The sequence below is a fragment of the Sphaerodactylus townsendi genome, linkage group LG10 (genome assembly GCF_021028975.2).
Source record: "Sphaerodactylus townsendi isolate TG3544 linkage group LG10, MPM_Stown_v2.3, whole genome shotgun sequence".
NCBI classification, from domain to species: Eukaryota; Metazoa; Chordata; class Lepidosauria; order Squamata; family Sphaerodactylidae; genus Sphaerodactylus; species Sphaerodactylus townsendi.
In genome coordinates this window covers 24654275-24671663 of record NC_059434.1, presented here as the reverse complement: position 1 = coordinate 24671663, position 17389 = coordinate 24654275, and the positions used below count along the sequence as shown (strand labels likewise).

At 43.2% G+C, this 17389-nt stretch overlaps 1 protein-coding gene across 1 annotated transcript; it reads left to right on the top strand.

Moving 5' to 3' along the window:
- Positions 1–1284: 1284 nt before the first annotated feature.
- PDCL2 (phosducin like 2) lies at positions 1285–11483 on the top strand. Its single transcript, XM_048508729.1, has 6 exons — positions 1285–1422; positions 1604–1724; positions 3269–3359; positions 6658–6801; positions 8262–8470; positions 11249–11483. The coding sequence occupies exons 1-6, from the start codon at positions 1285–1287 to the stop codon at positions 11365–11367; spliced, it is 822 nt and encodes a 273-aa protein (XP_048364686.1). The 3' UTR covers positions 11368–11483.
- The last annotated feature ends 5906 nt before the right edge of the window (positions 11484–17389 follow it).

The following is a 17389-nucleotide window of genomic DNA, read 5'->3' as shown; positions in this document are numbered from 1 at the left end:
TAAACCGCAAATAAAAGTTTTCAGTTTTGTTCATTATAAAAACCTCTCCAGTCTTTATTATTTGTCTGGCAGTGTCTGTGTGTTCCCCGCAAAGGGTGGTGTCTGGGGAAAATCAGTATTGAGTGGGCTATATAAGGAAAAATATTATTGGTGGCAGCGCAGAAAGTAGAACTTATATATAAGTGGCTTTTACGTTACAATCACCCTGTGGCATAGGTTAGGCTGAGACTGGGCCAAGATCAACCAATGAGATTCCAGGGCAGACAGGAGATTCAAGATTGGTTCTGCTTAGTCTGACTCTCTAGTTTAAAATCTATATGACAAAATGGATAAAATACCATAAAACAACCAAAGAACACAGGAGAGAAATAAATCAAAATGTCTTCAGAAACAGCATATTTAATTTGCTCCAGAAGGCTTGAAGGGAAGGTTCTAATCTTACCTCAGGAGTTCCTCAGCTTGGGAGCAAAACCTGGAAAGGACCTCCTCTGAGTCCTGCTAACCTTACCTCAGTTCATCTTGTATTTGTCTCCCATATGGGGGGAAAAAAACTGGTTAGAAATATTTTAAATTATTTTGTGGTAAAAATATGCAGAAGTTCAGGAACCAAAATGTGAAGCATAGAGCCATTAAAATGAATTAAAAATGTTATTTAAAAATCATTAAAAAAATAAAACAGCTGCATGGGCCCAATCCCTAAAGACAAAGGAAAATACACCCTGACTACGCCAATGCAAGTTTTTATGTTGTAAATGTAGAGGCAATGGTTGGAAATTAAAGCTGACTGGATTTAGGTTGTTATCACAACAAATAAGGACTCTTCTATTGGTTCAAGCAGTTCAAGTTACCTAATTCATTTCACGCGGATACTTTTTCGATATGGACATGCACCACAAGTCTAAACAAGTTTTGTTTTCCTGCAACAGAAATCACTGAATCAGCTTTTTCCACCATCTGTCTATGTGACCACATTCTCTTTTTGCCAATGGAGAAGTGTTGGTTTTATACCCTGCTTTTTCTCTACCATAAGGTTCTCAAAAATGCTTGCAATCACCTTCCCTGCCACTGGCACCTTGTTAGGCAGCCAGGCAGGCAGGCAGGAAGGAAGGAAGGCAGGCAGGCAGGAAGGAAGGAAGGAATCAATCCCAGTTCTCCAGATTAGAGTCCACTGCTCCTACCCACTACACCATGCTAGCTCTCCAATGTCTTTTCTTTAACTCCACAAAGTTAATCAACAAACAATGAAGGATAGAAGGTCTTACCTGTTGTTCTTAAAGCTTGGGTATGTTGGTGAGGAATGGACATAAATATGACCTGGAGCAAACATGTGAGGAATATCAGTGTGGCACAGTGGTTAGAGCATTGCATTATGATGAGGGAAATCCCAGTCTGAATCTCCATTCAGTCATGGAAGCTTGTTGGGTAGTATTGGACCATTCCACACTTTGCCTAGTCTACTCCTCAGAGTTGATGCGTGGGGATTAAATATAGGGGAGGGAAATTATTTAAATTGCTTTGGATCTTCAGTGGGGAGTATAAGATGGGGTATAAATAAATAATAAACAAGAGTGTGAATGATAGTTTGGATTTTATCTATAAATAGGATCCAAACGAAGATACAGAATGGAATGACATATTACAAGACTTTGGGATTTTGCCACCAAAAGAAGTTGTTAAGGATGAAATTGAAGAAATGGTTTTACGTTTACAGAAAGAAGCAGAAGGTAAAAGTTATTTAAATTAACATTAACATTTCATTTCAGCAGAGCACTAGGCCCAGAGGTGGGATCCAACCAGTTCTCACCACTTCTCTAGAAGTGGTTACTAATTTTTTCTGAGTGCCGAGAAGGGGTTACTAAAGCAACCTCCCTGCCCAATAGGGACTGGAGGTGCGTGTGTGCGGCCGGCGGCACCACTGTTTAAATCCCACCACCATCGGAACCTGTTATTAAATTTTTTGGATCCCACCACTGACTAGGCCATACTGCATAACAAAAGCGAAGACATCCCTGCCTGGTAGATTTTGCATAGAGTAGAAGGCTTTCTTACACACACAGAATAAGGCAGATAATGTCAGCGTCTTGTTACTATACCATTTGAGAAAACAGGTGGAGGAATCAAGCTTGTGAATTCACCCACATATCAAAAATGCCCGAAGAAAGCTGACATTAGTGGCTAGCTTAGCAGAGCCTTGTCTTAGTAAGTTTTAACGAGAGGAACCCTCAAACAGTTGATCCTTTACCTTCAGTTTGAAGTAACAGTCCAGCCCGATTCTGAGTATTGTTCCAAGACCATTTAACTCAGAGACACTACTTGCACAATAACTGTAAATAGAAACCTTGAGTGTCTGAAACACCAAATTAGAAGCCCTTCTAATCATGCTTTGGGGAAATAAATGTTTTTCCTTTTCAACATTCTGAAGATAGGGACTCTGTTTGCATGGTCTTCAAAACTGCAGCCAATAACCCCAAAATTGTTCCATTACAGCCTGATTTTCAACCCATGGCTCAGGATGCTCAGGTGTGATGTGGAATCTGCTTAAGATGGTGCCCAGGGCAAGCCGTGCCCAACACTGAGATGCACCTTCAACTCCATGTGGAGTTCAGGAGGGGGCAGAGTTCAAGCCTGTGGTAACTTGGCCGGCTCCAGCTTTAAACTGTGGTCTCTACCTCCAAAGCCTGCAGTTTAAAGCTGGACCCAGCCAGGCTGAGCCTAACCTTAAACTGCAGGCTTTGCCTGGGCTGGGACTAGCTTAATACTTCTTGCTCCACCCCTAGCCCCCTCATGCCACCTCTCGCTACACCAGGGTGTCCTGGTCTGGATCTAGAAATGTTGATCTTTTGTTGTTGTTTGAGCCACGCTACAGAAGAAAGCTTTCTGGTTGGTGTACCACCAGCTTAGCAATCACACCATGCCCATGATTATATATACATTCCTTGTCCTGTGTTTGAAATCCCTTGAGTAACATGAAGTGCTCTAAAAACAATAACCCTGAATAATAATAATTTAATGCTGTTTTTTCTTTACGTACATTGCTTTTTGAATTGACCGATTTACCTCAGCAACCCAGCCTGTCTGTCCTTTCAGCGTGTGAGTGTGATTTCAGGCTCAGCCACTCCTTTGCCTTTCGACTCTGGATGATTATCATTGCCAGGTGTTTTCTTGCAGTTACGAAAAGGAAGGATTATTTTTCTTCCCTGTCCTTTGGTTACAAAAAAAAAATAGCTTTGCTTCTGATCTTCAGTAATTTCACTCTTTTGCTTTTTAGTGAAGCCATACGAAAAGATGAGTTTGGAACAGCTCAAAGAAGCTGAAGATGACTTTGATGAGGAGGACATGAAAGCTATGGAAATGTACAGGTATGCAAGACTTCTCTTGGGCCCCTTCCACACATGCAGAATAATGCACATTCAATCCACTTTCAGTGCACTTTATTGTGCAGAATAGCAAAATCCACTTTCAAACAGATGTGAAAGTGGATTGAATATGTATTATTCTGCATGTGCGGAAGGGGCCTTCTCTGTAGGGCATTGATCCTACAGGGTGAGGTGCTTGTGATAAATCAGTTCCTTTAATCCCAGCCAGTGTTTTAGACTGCCCCAGTTCATTCCAAGCCTTAAACTGTTTCCGCACGGGCGGAAAATAGCACCCTAGGAACGGTAAAAACATTGTCCCTGGGGCTCTATTCATGAGGTTTTTCAAAAGCAGTGTCTTCCCACCGGCACAGTGCGAAGAGCACCGGCATGAGGGCTCCACTTTTGGCCCCTCCAGTGTTCCCGTACATCTACCCCCGGAGGTCAGAGGGCAGCATGGGTGTGTCCCTCCAGCTGTCCAGAGCTGTTCAGGAACGAGAGGTAGGTGGATGGGATGACCCACGGGTGGCTCTGCGGGTTGCAGAAGCCTCGCCGCTGCTTGCACGAGACCGTGCGAATGGTCTTGTGTGTCTACCGCCATTAATTATGCTGGTGGACAGCTGTTTCTGCCGCCGTGCAGAAACGGCCATAGAGTGGGCTAGAACAGAAAAAAAGGAAGCTGTTAATAGGGCTGCCAACTCTTGTTGAGAAATTCCTATAGATTTTGGGGTAGAGACTGGGTTTGTGAAGAGGCCTCACCCATATGTATTGTTACAGAATCCAACCTCTGAAATAGCCATTTTCTTCCAAGGAGCTAATCTAACTTGTCTGGAGATCAAATGTAAATCTAGGAGATCTCTAGGGTCCACCTGGAAGTTGGCAACCCTACTACTGCAGCTTCACGCAGAAAATGAACAAGATGTCGGCCCTTTCCAAACAGATCTCCTAAAATGTTTGTTCTTACTGGAAATTGCTGGAGCAGCAGTGGCATAGTGGTTAAAAATCTGCAGGAACCAGGTTTGATTCCCCGCTTTGCCTGGGGAGCCTTATCTGGGGAATTCAGATTAGCTTGTGCGCTCCAACCCACGCCAGCTGGGTGACCTTGGGCTAGCCACAGTTCTTCTGAGCTTTCTCAGCCCCACCCAGCTCACAAGGTGTTTGTTGTGGGTGTGGGGAGGGAAAGGAGATTGTAAGCCCCTTTGAGTCTCCTTACAGGAGAGAAAGGGGGGGGGGGATATAAATCCAACTCTTCTTCTTTTCCTCCCTTTGCGTGTGTGTTTGTGTTGGAGGGGGCGGGGGGCAGGAAGGGCCAAGTGCTTTTATTCTTCTATGGCTGAGTAAATAGTGAACTGGGATGTGATGTACTAAAATGAATGACAAGAATGCCAACAATGGGAGACGCCTAAAGGTTCGTCGGATATAATGGGAGCCAGGAATGCCAGTCGACTTGCGTGGGCTCTGTTGAAATATATTACTGCAAACAAAAATTGGGAGACAAATGAGGAATGGATTTCGAGAGACCTGCCCCAGGTCTGGAATAACAACCCTCAGATTGGAATGATGCTCTCTGGACTCATGTAGACTGCTCTGTCACTGGAATAAATACCCCCAGAATGTCATGACAACCCCTGGAATCGGTGATGTGGGATTGGAATGACAGCCCCAGAATGGAATGGCCATCCCAGGCAGTAGCAGAAGTGTTCTGGGACTGGAATTACAGAGAACTTCTGCTATCCCTGGGGCTGTCATTCCAATCCCAGAACTCTGTTGCTACTCCCAGAGACTGTTGCTCCACCAATGTAGATGTATTGTGCCATTAGTTTCCATGCAACAAAGTTCACTTTATGAAATGTGTCCTTTTGTTGGCAGATATAAATACTTTAATACAGAGAAAGAAATTGTAACTGGTGGGGTCCAGAAAGCTATGAAATTGTGGACTGTATACTGAAAAGACATTCTCTCTCTTTTTTTCTCTGTTCGTACCTGCCAACAGAGAATTTACTTCACGGGTCTGATGAAGTGGGCTGTAATAGATTTGTTAGTCTTTAAGAAATCTTAAGACTCCACTTGGTTGTGCTGTAACTGAGTGACAAAACTGCCCTTTTGGAATGAATAAATTACTTTCGATTATATGGAAACTGCATTCTGTTCTTTCTTTGTTATGATTTGCATAGGTGAGTATCGCCACCTAGTGCTTTCATATATAAAAGCCATGAGTCTCATGTGTTTGTGAACTAGCAGCTTTCATTTTATTTTCGTTAAGTCCGCACTCTGTCTGTAATGTTTCAGTAGAAAACTGTGTGGTTATTTTACATTTATCCGGTTTTACACATACCAATAAACAGAATGGCAGCAAGTGGAAATGCAATCGAGAAACAATACTATCAAAAATATCTAAAGCATTTAAATTACTCAAATAAAGCTAGATCAAAAATAAAGAAGTATGAAGGTAGGAGCTGGGGAGGAGGGACATTTTTAGGGCACTGTGAAAAAGTCCAAAGACTGTCTGCAGCCTGTAACTTTAGGAAGATAAAGATCAGTATTTGTTGTGGACTTGTAAACCAAATTTCCAATTGCACCAGAGGAAACTTGAAGCAAAGAATTGAGTCACTCCCTATAGGCTATAAATACTAGTGTTCCTTTGTAAGGCAAATAGTATTAGGAAAACGTCATAGTCCTGATATTAATTAAACTGGAGAATAGCTTTAGATGATCTACCCAGCAGCCAAGTGAATGGAAACCAAACTGAATAGCATGACTATAAACCAAGTCTTGTAAGGAGACCATCTTCTTCCAGTTACAGAATCCATTTATTGGATAGCTAATAAACCAGTTCTTTCAACAAAATCATACAGTCATAGCGTTGGAAGATACCACAAGGGCCATCAAGTCCAACCCCCTGGCATGCAGGAATATACAATGAAAGCACTCCTGACAGATGGCCATCCATGATTGCTGGTAGCCCACTGGTCCATGGGGGGAAAATCCATAAAGAGTAATGTGTTACTTTATTTATCAGGATCAACAAAAATGTAGTGGAAATTTAACATCAGAAAACAAAAACTGTCGACATGGAGAACATGTTTATGTAAACGATTCTGTGTGTACATTTTGAGGCAGTCAAGTCACATGAGTGATCTCTCCACACAGGTGGCAAATTCGAACCCACTCTTATTACTCATATTATTACCCAACCCCCTAAGGAACTTACATAATCCATAGTCCTCCATATACTGGCAGACTCTTTTAAATTTTGTTAACAATGTCATATGTAAGAGATAAACACAAGATTTTTCTTAATCAGGAAACAACGCTTAAAAGAACTGAAATCTTTACAGAAGAGACAAAGATATGGAGAACTCAAAGAAATTGCTGGTGAACAGTATGTCAAAGAAGTGGCTAATGCCCCAAAAGATGTGTGGGTTGTCATTCATCTATATCAATCAAGGTAATTATCAGGATTTCAAAATAGTGCAGACACTTTTCTTAAGATTTAATGAAAACAAAATTCATACAAACTCAAGAAGGTTATTTTGGAGTGATTGCCTCAGAGGCGTAGCTCCAAGGGGACCGGGGAGTGCACGATGCACAGGCATGTGCCCCTGTAGGGGTGTGGCGAGGGCGTTCTGGGGGCATGGTGGGGGTGTTCTGGGACGGAAGACGCACCGGTACACTGGGCGCTTTCCCCCTTTGCTACGCCTCTGGATTGCCTGAATATGCAGACAGCTTTCATTATTTCTGCTGGATTTGTGTTGTAAATATTGCTGTCTGTCCCAGGTACATTCCTTCTGGATAACAGATGTTTGTCCCTGAAATGTACATAGAAATATCTTCAGTACACTGTGTATTCATATGCTATCCACAGGAAATTGAGGTTCTTAAGGAGGCAAAATCTTGTTGGAAACTGAGATTTCTCATCTGGGCTTCCTCTGGCTGATAAATCTAGCACGTGGGGGTATTCTTCAACAGATGCCCCACCTCTTTCTCTGAAGTGTGCCCCTTGGAAATGTTTGTTAACGTGTGACAGAAAGAGAAAGTGAGCCAATGGAAAATCCAGTATGCATTTTCACCACTGTGGCTGCTATGTTCAGATTCTCGACAACAGGAAACTCAAATGTTGTTGGTGAACATTGTCAGTGAAAGAGTTTAAGACAGTTTGGTAGGAGGATGAGCTTCCTGGATGGCTGAGCGTTTTGCCAGTCGAGTGCTTAGATCTATTTGTTTTTGCTGGCTCTAAGACCAAATATTTGTCATGCCATGTATCACGGTGCTGAGAAGCTGAGCAGCTCCCTTTTTCACAGCTGAGAACTGATGCACAACAAGGAGTGTTCAAGCTCAAATTTGCAGATTAGGAATAATTAGGAATCAATCAACTTTTGATGAGCAATATACCATGGATATGTCATAGCTTTGGCAGCGGTGCAGATGGGGATCTAGGTGAATTTATTAGGAGGGAACAGAGCTCAAAGGGATAGTCACATGGTAAGAAACCACACCTCAGACTTAGATCTGAATACTAGTTAGCTCAGAAGCTAACACCTGCTTTTCCACATTGCTTCATTCCTTGTAATCCATGTTCCATACTGTTTATACTTTGCCTTAGATTATACGTTTGCCTTACACCTCGCCTTAGATAGTTTATCGTTTGCATTATTCTCTAAGTCTGTAATTTTAGTTCATTGGTTGTCTTATGCTGTCTGGTTGTACTATTTCATGTCCTGTAATATGCCTTGAGTCTCAGCAGGAAAGGTGAACTATATAAATACATAAAACTTTCCCCTTTCCCTGTGGGATATCTTAGGCAAGAAAATGTGGCATTCCTGCGCATAAGAAAGAATACGTGAATATTTGTGTTTCAGAGAGTTCTATGAGGAGTTATTTTTTTTTTCTTGTTGGAATTTCTTTTAGAGTTCCTATGTGTTCCCTGATCAACAGACATCTCAGCCTGCTGGCCCAAAAATTTCCCGAAACCAAGTTTGTGAAAGCCGTGGCCAGCAGCTGTATAGAAAATTACCACGACAGTTGCTTGCCTACACTGTTTGTGTATGAAAATGGACAGATCAAAGGCAAGTACTTGGGAGTTACGGAATGTGGAGGAACAAAGCTGACAGTGGAAGGTAACCGTCCAAACCTTTTTATTTCTTTTTTTTTTAATAAACTGGATGTCTGCTCAGATTGAGAGCCAGGTCAAGAGCAGGTGGACTCTAATCTGGAGAACTGGGTTTGATTCCCCACTCCTCCACATGAAGAGTGGACTCCTATCTGATGAACCAGGTTTGTTTCACCACTCCAGCATCCCTGCTGGGTGACCCTGGGCTAGTCACAGTTCTTTCAGAACTCTTCTCAGCCCCACCTACCTCACAAGGTGTCTGTTCTGAGAAGAGGTAGCCCCTTTGAGTCTCCTTACAGGAGAGAAAGAGGGGTATAAATCCAAATTCCTCCTCCTCCTCTTCCTCCAACAGCCCTGGAGCAAGAGGTCTGCCTTTGCATTACTGACAGGACAGCAGGATCCCTTAGCTCAGGCCTGAATTGCGGCAAGAAGGACAGCATATGTAGGCTCAGGCACTCCTTGTTAGGAATGCCAGCATCCAGGTGGAACCAGGGGATAGCCCAGAATTACAGCTCATCTCCAGACTACAAAGATTAGTTCCCTTGAGAAAATGGCTGCTTTGGAGGGTGGACATTATGACCTTATACCCCCCCCCCCCGCCCATACACACACACTATGGTCCCTGTTCTCCTCAGGCTCCATCCCCAAGTCTCCAGGAGTTTCCTAATCTGGATTTGTCCATCCTACCTAACCCTAACCCCATGCCCCGCTACTGTCCAGGTAGGACCTGGCAACCCTACCCCTTGTCGTCATTGCCGTAGTCCAAGTCCCAGCTAAGAAGACCAGCCCTACAGTCACCCTCACAAGGGCCATCTGTCTCAGCTTGCTCTAGGTGGCCAGTGGACTTCTAGAGCAATGACCCTTCCAGAATGTTCTCAGCAAGTTGAACTGCCAGACTGTCCTTATATCTGTAGACAAAAGCTTGAGTTCAAAAATGCCCTTGTTGCACATAGAATCCTGATGTGCTGGGTTAGTACTCCCCTCCCATTTTCTACTACAGCCTTTCAACCTTGTGCAAAGGAAACAGCTACCACCTGTTTCCTTAACTTGCCCCTTAGAAAGTCTCCTTTGCAATGGTCCTGCTTCGAAATATCCCACAGATTCTCTGCTGCGGCCTGTTGGGGTTCCCAACTTTTTAGAGCCTGGGAGCACCTTTGAAATCCTGGTGGACATGGTGCCAAAAAAATGGCTGCCACGAAATACCAGTCGCAGGAGGTGGAGGAAGTCATAAAATGGCAGCTGCACCTTACCTTCAGGCACATAGTAAAGATCCCTGTGGTGTGGCGGCAGCTGCAGCCAAAGCAAAAGTTTTAAAAATCTGCACAGCCAATAAAATTTCAATTGGCCAATCAGAAACCCTGCTGAGGAAAAACCCCACTGGACCCCACCCACTTTCTAAAAGCCCTGGCTGGCCCCAGGAAAGGTGGTGGTAGTCACCAACAGACACCACTCTGGAAACCCCTGCAGTAGCCTCTCTGCTGCTTTTCTCATCAGGCGTGGCCACAGCTGGGGCTTTATACTTAGGTAGCAGAACCTTGTTTTAGAATGTTTCCAACACCATCAATACTAGAGATGTGTTTTCTCTTTCTAAATTTCAGTATCGCTTTGCAGGGGATTTGAGTTGCCCTTGTTGTAAATGGGATCTCAGCCTCTGTTAGCTACAGTGCCAATTTCCACCAGTGCTTTTTCTTTAAGTAACAGAATTGGCATTGCTTACAGTGGTTAACACAGCCTTTCTTATCTACTGGAACACTCTATAGTGAAAGTACATTTCACTCTTATAATTGCTTTCCAGCTTTTCTGTAGAATCTATCTCATAGACATATTAAGTGATTTTATGATACTGCTGTTGGTACTGATGACTCAGCTACTTGCCACGGAGAGGTTTAGAAAGCTGAAGTTCCTCCAGTCAGCTGCTGGGTTATGTTTTGCCATCGGTCATGCTGCTATTGTCTTAACATTCTCTTCCTGTGATTAAAACCTAAAGAGAAAGCAGTGTTGGCAGTGGCCCTTTGTCATTTTAATCAAGATAAAGATTGGCAAGATAAAAATTCTAACCAGGATAAAGATTGTCATTTTAATCAAGATAAAGACACACACTTCTTTTTAGATTTCATCTGGTAGCAGAAAGTGCCATCAAGTCACAATTGATTTGTGGCAACTTCATAGGGTTTTCAAGGCAAGCAACAAACAGAGGTGCTTTGCCATTACTTCTTCTGTGTAGCAACCCTGAATTTCCTTGGTGGTCTCCCATGCAAATTCTAGCCGATGGCTAGCTTCCAAATTCTCAAGAAACTGGGCTAACCTGGGTCATCCAGGCTAGGAAAGCTTACTTGTAATTGATTATTAACCGCCAGAAAAAAATGTACACCCAAGCAATGATTGTAAGTTCCTTGAAGAGCTAGGACAATAATAATACTATTAGAGAATCTTTGTATTCATTTTCCCACCAATGGTAGACACCTGGTAGGCTTCAAGCCAAGGAGCTGACTAGGAAGCTATATGGTAGAACTTGAGGAACTCATTAGAACCAGTTGGTGGTCATTTCCCCACTAACCTATTGCTAGTCACTTCTGAAGACATGCTTGTATGGCTGATTTCTAGGTTACTTCAATAATATTGGAGAAACTGACACTTCAAGTTCTACAAAATAGCTACTTTCTCTATGGCCTCTCTAATATACCCTCTCATAAATACTTATCTAACTTCTTCTTAACTGTTCTATTCTTTGTTGTTAAAGATGCTAATATTTCAGCTCACCTTAACACCTGTTTGTTTATCCCAGAACTTGAATGGAAGTTGGCAGAGGCTGGGGCTCTCAAAACTGATTTGGAAGAAAACCCCAAGAAGGACCTTGTGGATATGATGACTTCTTCAATTAGAAATGCTTCCATACGTAACTAGGTGGGGATGGTGAAGAGATAACTGCTACATAATCTGGGAGAATACCAGAAGAAAAAAAGCTGGTGCTGCATTTATGGTTGGTTTAGCTGTAGTGTAATTAATGCTGTTTTAAAAATAAATAAAAAGTGGAGCACAAATACAGTTGAGCTCCTTTGCTATATCAGTAACCATGTCATCTTTATATAACAGTCACACACACGTTGCTCCAATTCAGAGCTCTGTAAATGCTCTGAGGCTCACATGCAGCTTCTGCTAGAACAATTGTTCATCTTCGAGGCTTCTGTATTTTCCCACATAGGACCACACATGGCAAGGCCAGCTGTTGGAGATTCCGAAGAATCCTATCCTTTTATAATGGTATCAGGGTGCTGCTCTCCCTTTCCACTGGTGCATGCTGACATTTTCCCGCCCAAACATACATGTGACAGAGGCAGGGAGAGTGCTCCTCCCTTAGTCATATCTTCCCTGCTACAGAGATGAAACCCTCTCGTCTCCAGCTCGAACCTTTTCAAGTCAGAACTTTGGTTGTGTGGCGATATTAAAAAAATCTTTCTTTTTCAATGGTCCTTTTTAAGAAAAGTGAAGGTGGCATGAAGCTAGCACCACCTGACAAACATAAACATTGCCTTATGTGCCTGGGGGAATCTTGGTATGTCAGGGCCTATGCTACCTGTAGACAGCTCAAAGGCTAGACAAGAGAGAGATTCTCATTTTAAAGCCTTCCTGTGGGAAAGAGCCCTTGGAGCTCTGGAGAAAGACCAGCTCCTTCAGAAAGTCAAGGAACCAGAGGTTCAGCTGTCCACTCCTTCACTGGGATGAGTACCTTCAGGTTCTGTGTCAGAACCAAGCAGTTCATCAGTGCTGAAGCCAAGTTCAATGCCAAGAAATTTCCCAGAATCACTGCCTAAGAGCCACCTCTGAAGCTCTTATCTCTTACCTCAAAGACTGTCACCACCTCTGACTTTGGCTCCTAACCTGGAGTCATTGGATGATGATGAAGTGGTAGATGTTTGTCCACCCTTGCCAGAACTGACCATCCAGTAAAGAAGCAGAGAAATACATTTTTGGATTGTCCTGGTCCTGCAGCCCCTTTAGCTTGGAGCCCACTTCAGATTCCATGGTTTCCATAGCCCTTGGTTTCATCTCCCTTATACTGGCAGTCCAATGTGCCCTGGAACTGATGCCATTTTACCAGGCTCCATCATCTACTCCAGCCAGCCAGCAGTTCCACTCAACCTCCCCTGACAAGGGCATCATTCTTCAGGAACTTTCGACATCATTCCTCCAGCACTCATTGGAATAGGCCACTGTAGCTTCCAACTCTGAGGAAGCCATCAAACCTGTGGAGGTCAGTTCCAACATTCCATTGAAGCTGTTACCTGTCAAGGTTGTTCTGGACTCATGCCTAATATCCCCAGTGGAAGATCTTCAACTGTATACTGAACAGATGCTGAGAATGGCAAAATCTGGCTGGTTTGGGTTTTCCAGGCTGTATGACCATGGGCTGGTAGTGTTTGGGATTGACGTTTGTAAAGCCCAACACTACTGATGTTGACTTCAGGAGTGATGCAACTGTGGGGAAAAGCAACACTTCCAATCATTGCTTCGCTAGGATCCCTCACCATCCTCCTAAGTGATTTTAGTGTCTTGGTATTCTCCTCCTTTTATGTAGGGATTGGGTACAGGAAGCCTTGGAAAACTTGAAACTGGAAGTTGTACTTCTTTTACTCCTGCCTCACAGTTGTTCATCAAGTGGCTCCTCTTAAAAGGTAAGCAAATTACACATCCCTTCCTTCCTGCTGTGGGACCCCTAGCTGTGGGTCCATATCTGTGGTAGTGAAGAGAGGGAGGAACACTCTTTCCATCTCCATCACATGCTGGTTTGGGTGGGAAAATACTGATATGCACCAGAGGGAAGGGGGTTAGAGACAGCAAGAATCCTTGAGAAACGTTGTCTCTGCAACTGGCCTGAGTGTGTGTGATCCTATTTGTGCCTGCAATGAACAATAGTTACAGGTAACTGCAACCTTGTTTTCTCCACTTGCTATGGAGGGAGTATCTTGGCTCACACAAGGACTTCTGCGTTTATTCTTTAATGGAAGTTGCTTCATATGCACCCCAGAGTTCCCATGCCCACAACAGATTATGAGATCAAGATAACTGTCCTTTTAAAAAGCCAGAACAAGTCACTCTATCTCAATTCTTCCACAGACCATCTGAAAACAAAATTTGGCTTCTAGGGCTTCTAATCTCTCAAATAACCTAGATTTCTACTCTTGCTAAATTAGAACTGTGTTCAGTTATTCCGAAGTCACGTCTCTGGAATAAATGGCATCCACCTGTCCTTTTTGCGTTTTTGTGTCCTAGTAAGATTTATCCTGCTATTGTATTTCCTGCACAACCCACATTTATTTTAACATGACTTTGTGTTGGCCATATATTTCCTAACTTTACTGTTTACATAAATAGCTTATATGGAACTGTTATATAATGAAAGATCAAACAGGAACTAACTTAGCAGGATACATCGTGCAAATGTACTGAAGGTATGTGTTGAACCAGAGGATACGTGAGAAGGTACGTGTTGAACCAGTGTGTGGTTAGTGGGGCAGTGGTCAGAGTTTTGAGTTACCATATTGTCTTGAAAGCTTTCTGGGTGACCTTGGGCCAGTTACATGGCCTACCACTCAGAGCTGTTGTGAAGATAAAGTGGGATGGGGGATGGGGTGGGGTGGGGTGGGGTGGGGGAGGAGAATAATGTAAGCAAGTTTGGGTCCTCATTAGGAACAAAGGTGTCAAAGAAGCAGAAAATTTCCAAATTCTTCTCTGAGGAAGAAGAAGAAGAGTTGGATTTATATCCCCCCTTTCTCTCCTACAGGAGACTCAAAGGGGCTTACAAACTCCTTTCCCTTCCCCCCTTGTAACAAACACCCTGTGATGTAGATGGAGCTGAGAGAGCTCAGAAGAACTGTGACTAGCCCAAGGTCACCCAGCTGGTGTGTGTTGGAGTGCACAGGCTAACCTGAATTCTCCACTTAAACCTCCACAGCTCAGGTGGCAGAGTGGGGAATCAAACCTGGTTCCTCCATATTAGAGTACACCTGCTCTTAACCACTACGCCACTGCTGGGAAGCAATTTCAAATATAGCGAATAGCTTTTATATATCAATATTTTCCTGCCTTGTTCATTATTAAAATTCTATTTTCAGGGACCAATTCTAGAGTAAGCACCCATAATATCAGTGGTCTCTTCCATTTTAGGGGTTAACGGTATCCTCCATTTCCTTCAAAGACTACCTTCAACCTGGCACTATAAGTGCAAACGTGTTATTAAATTCACACAAACATTTTTGTCTTCCCGCTTATAAGGTTGCTTGCAACAGTGCATTAGACCAAAGTTCTCAAACATATGTTCTCAGATTTGATCACTTTCTTGCTTTAGCTCAAGCCAAACCACTTGCTAAAACACGGCATGTTGTTCGCCCTTAATCAGACTGAAATCATAGTGTGGGTGAGGAATAGAATCAGTATGAAGGATCTGTTGTAGCTGCAGGCTTACAAAAGCTCACATCTTTCAGCACAGCATGAAACTTTCACTCGCTGTGACCTCATTCTACACATGAAGCTTTTACAATTGAAAACAGTAAATGAGGCACACGGAAACCACAGAAGGAGAGGCTGGGATATACTGATTGCTGTTGTTAGCCATGGCCACCAAGGTGCATTTTACTTCATACTGAAAGAACGCCTAAGCACATTACTTTCACTTGCACAACTTCATTCTTTGTTACCTTTTCCCCATTCCTGTCCTGCCAAACCATTACACTCCACAAATTGAACATACCTCACCCATTGCAAACACATACAATTATCAGCCAGACCTGAGGTGGGATAGGGTGAGCCTGTTTCTTTAGAAGCAATGTCCCCTCTTCTTCCCCTCCCCTAAAAGATGCCTTAGCAGTACAGGCCAAAGATGGAAGCCATCTCCTGAACCTTCACAGTGGTACCAATAGGGAAAGGATCTGCCTGGGCAAGTCTGCCTGAAACTCATGGAATGCTGATAGCTGACAGCTGCACCTTTCCTGAAGCCTTTTGGGAAACAATAAGCCAAGCCTGGGAAAAGGAGTCCACACCTCGGATTCAGCACTCCTGCCCTTCTGACAACAACGGATATGCAAAGACCACTGATCCAATACAATAAAGGATTTCTGCCAGGTATTCTCTACCTCTTTAATTCTATCACTCCTTTCTTGTTTTACCTCTGGGAACAGCCACCTCACATTGAATTGGAATAGCTCTGGAGCTGTGATTGTATCATTTCCACCCTAAAACTAATCAACTGCTGAATGCTCCCCAGGTTTGAGCCATCAAGCCAAGTGACTACCTCATTGTTCTCCTCCAGAGGACAAAAGCTTTTGTTGTCTGTGAAGATTAGCTCTCTTAACATTGCTAGAGGGCCAAATTTTCCTATGTCTAGCTTGTTTGCCTTGCAGTCCTTGCCCAGTGTTTCCTGGACTGCCTTTGGTTCAGTTATGCTGTGTGCCAGCTATTTTCACCCTGTCTCTTTGGAGCTCAACGCAGGCCTTGAACTCTGCTTCTCGGATTGTTCCTACTAGATAGCTAACTATAACCCACATTGACCTCAATCTGTTTCAAACCCTATCCTCCTTCCTCCCTTTCTAAATCTCAGAATTCTCCAAATATTCTTTTACTCCATTTTTTTTTGGAGTTTTGTGTTTTACTCCAATTGCATGCTTGTAAGTTAGTATCTTTGCTTCTGTACCCTATCTCACTGAAAGATGTCAGGAGATTTCTGTATTAATACACCACTTCTTCTTTGACTTTTTACTGGAAAGCTTCGCTGTGGTTTTAGTGCTGTTCCTCTTTTCTAATGTATATGGGCATTAAAGAATCATTTTTTAAAGCAGAGCCTGTGTCTAAAACATCATTCTGTGCATTATTAAACATGGTACTTTGATACAGAGGCGTAGCAAGGTGGGAAACCGTCTGGTGCACCCTCTGCCCATCCCACCCCAGAATGCCCCCGCCACGCCCCCGGAATGCCCTCGCCACGCCCCCACAGGTGTCTTAAGCAGAGTTACAGAAGATCTAACTTGGTTTAGGAGGACACAGTATTGCTTGGATTCTAACCTACTTAAGTCTGATACCCTGAAGTGGCTCAGAAGGATCTCCCAGTAGTTTGCATCTCTCACAAAAATCTCCCAGTCCAAAAACCATGCTGCCATGAAATAACGAGAGAGAGAGAGAGTGTGTCTTAGTCTTGCAACATAATCCCTCTAAACCCAGGAATACAAGCAAAAAACCTTTACATAAACAGAAACTAGAGGGTGGTCTCCCTCCTCTCTTCTGCCACCTGTCTTCCTCTCCCTTTTCATCCTCTCCCTTTTCAGTTTTTCCGATTTCCAGCTTCGATTTTGTTCTGGGTCTTTTTTTCTTTTGTATTTTGTACAGATAAAAATCCCCAAATGTGTTTGAAAGACACAGGGCAGTTCCATCTGCGTTTCTGTCATGCCGTGACCTGCCTGTTATTTCTATGCCAAAAACCCTGCCCAAGCTAAGCCCATCCAAATGGCATTTCAAAATGCTGGACCAAAACGATGCCTAAATATTCTTCTCCATTTCGTTGATTTCCATGCTACTAAGATTTCTTTTGGTAGACTACAGTCTGTGGACATTCACAGCGGACTTATTTTTACAGGACTACTGCTCAGTTTGGAAGATGTGGGACTGCACAAAAAGTCAGTTCACAGCAAGGGCAATGCCACACCTCAGAAGAACGTGTATCTAAGACATAATGCATACAAAATACAATGAAAAGGTATTAATTAACAAATGAGTAAGCAAGTGTAAGATGTGCCCAAGTTCTTCCGCAGCTGCATTCGTGTGTATGGAGATCAGGAGAATTATGTGGGCATTCATAACGATGTATGTTTGGATTTTATAATACTTTTTAAAGTGTGTGGATTGTTAGTTGCTCCCGAGGCTCCTGCATTATGTCTTT

Bases quoted from the DNA above. Each gene is read 5' to 3' on its own strand.
- PDCL2 (XM_048508729.1), top strand. From the start codon at position 1,285: ATGTTGGTGAGGAATGGACATAAATATGACCTGGAGCAAACATGTGAG. The intron at 1,725-3,268 runs GTAAAAGTTATT...TTTGCTTTTTAG, and splicing joins TTTACAGAAAGAAGCAGAAG to TGAAGCCATACGAAAAGATG. The intron at 6,802-8,261 runs GTAATTATCAGG...AATTTCTTTTAG, and splicing joins ATTCATCTATATCAATCAAG to AGTTCCTATGTGTTCCCTGA.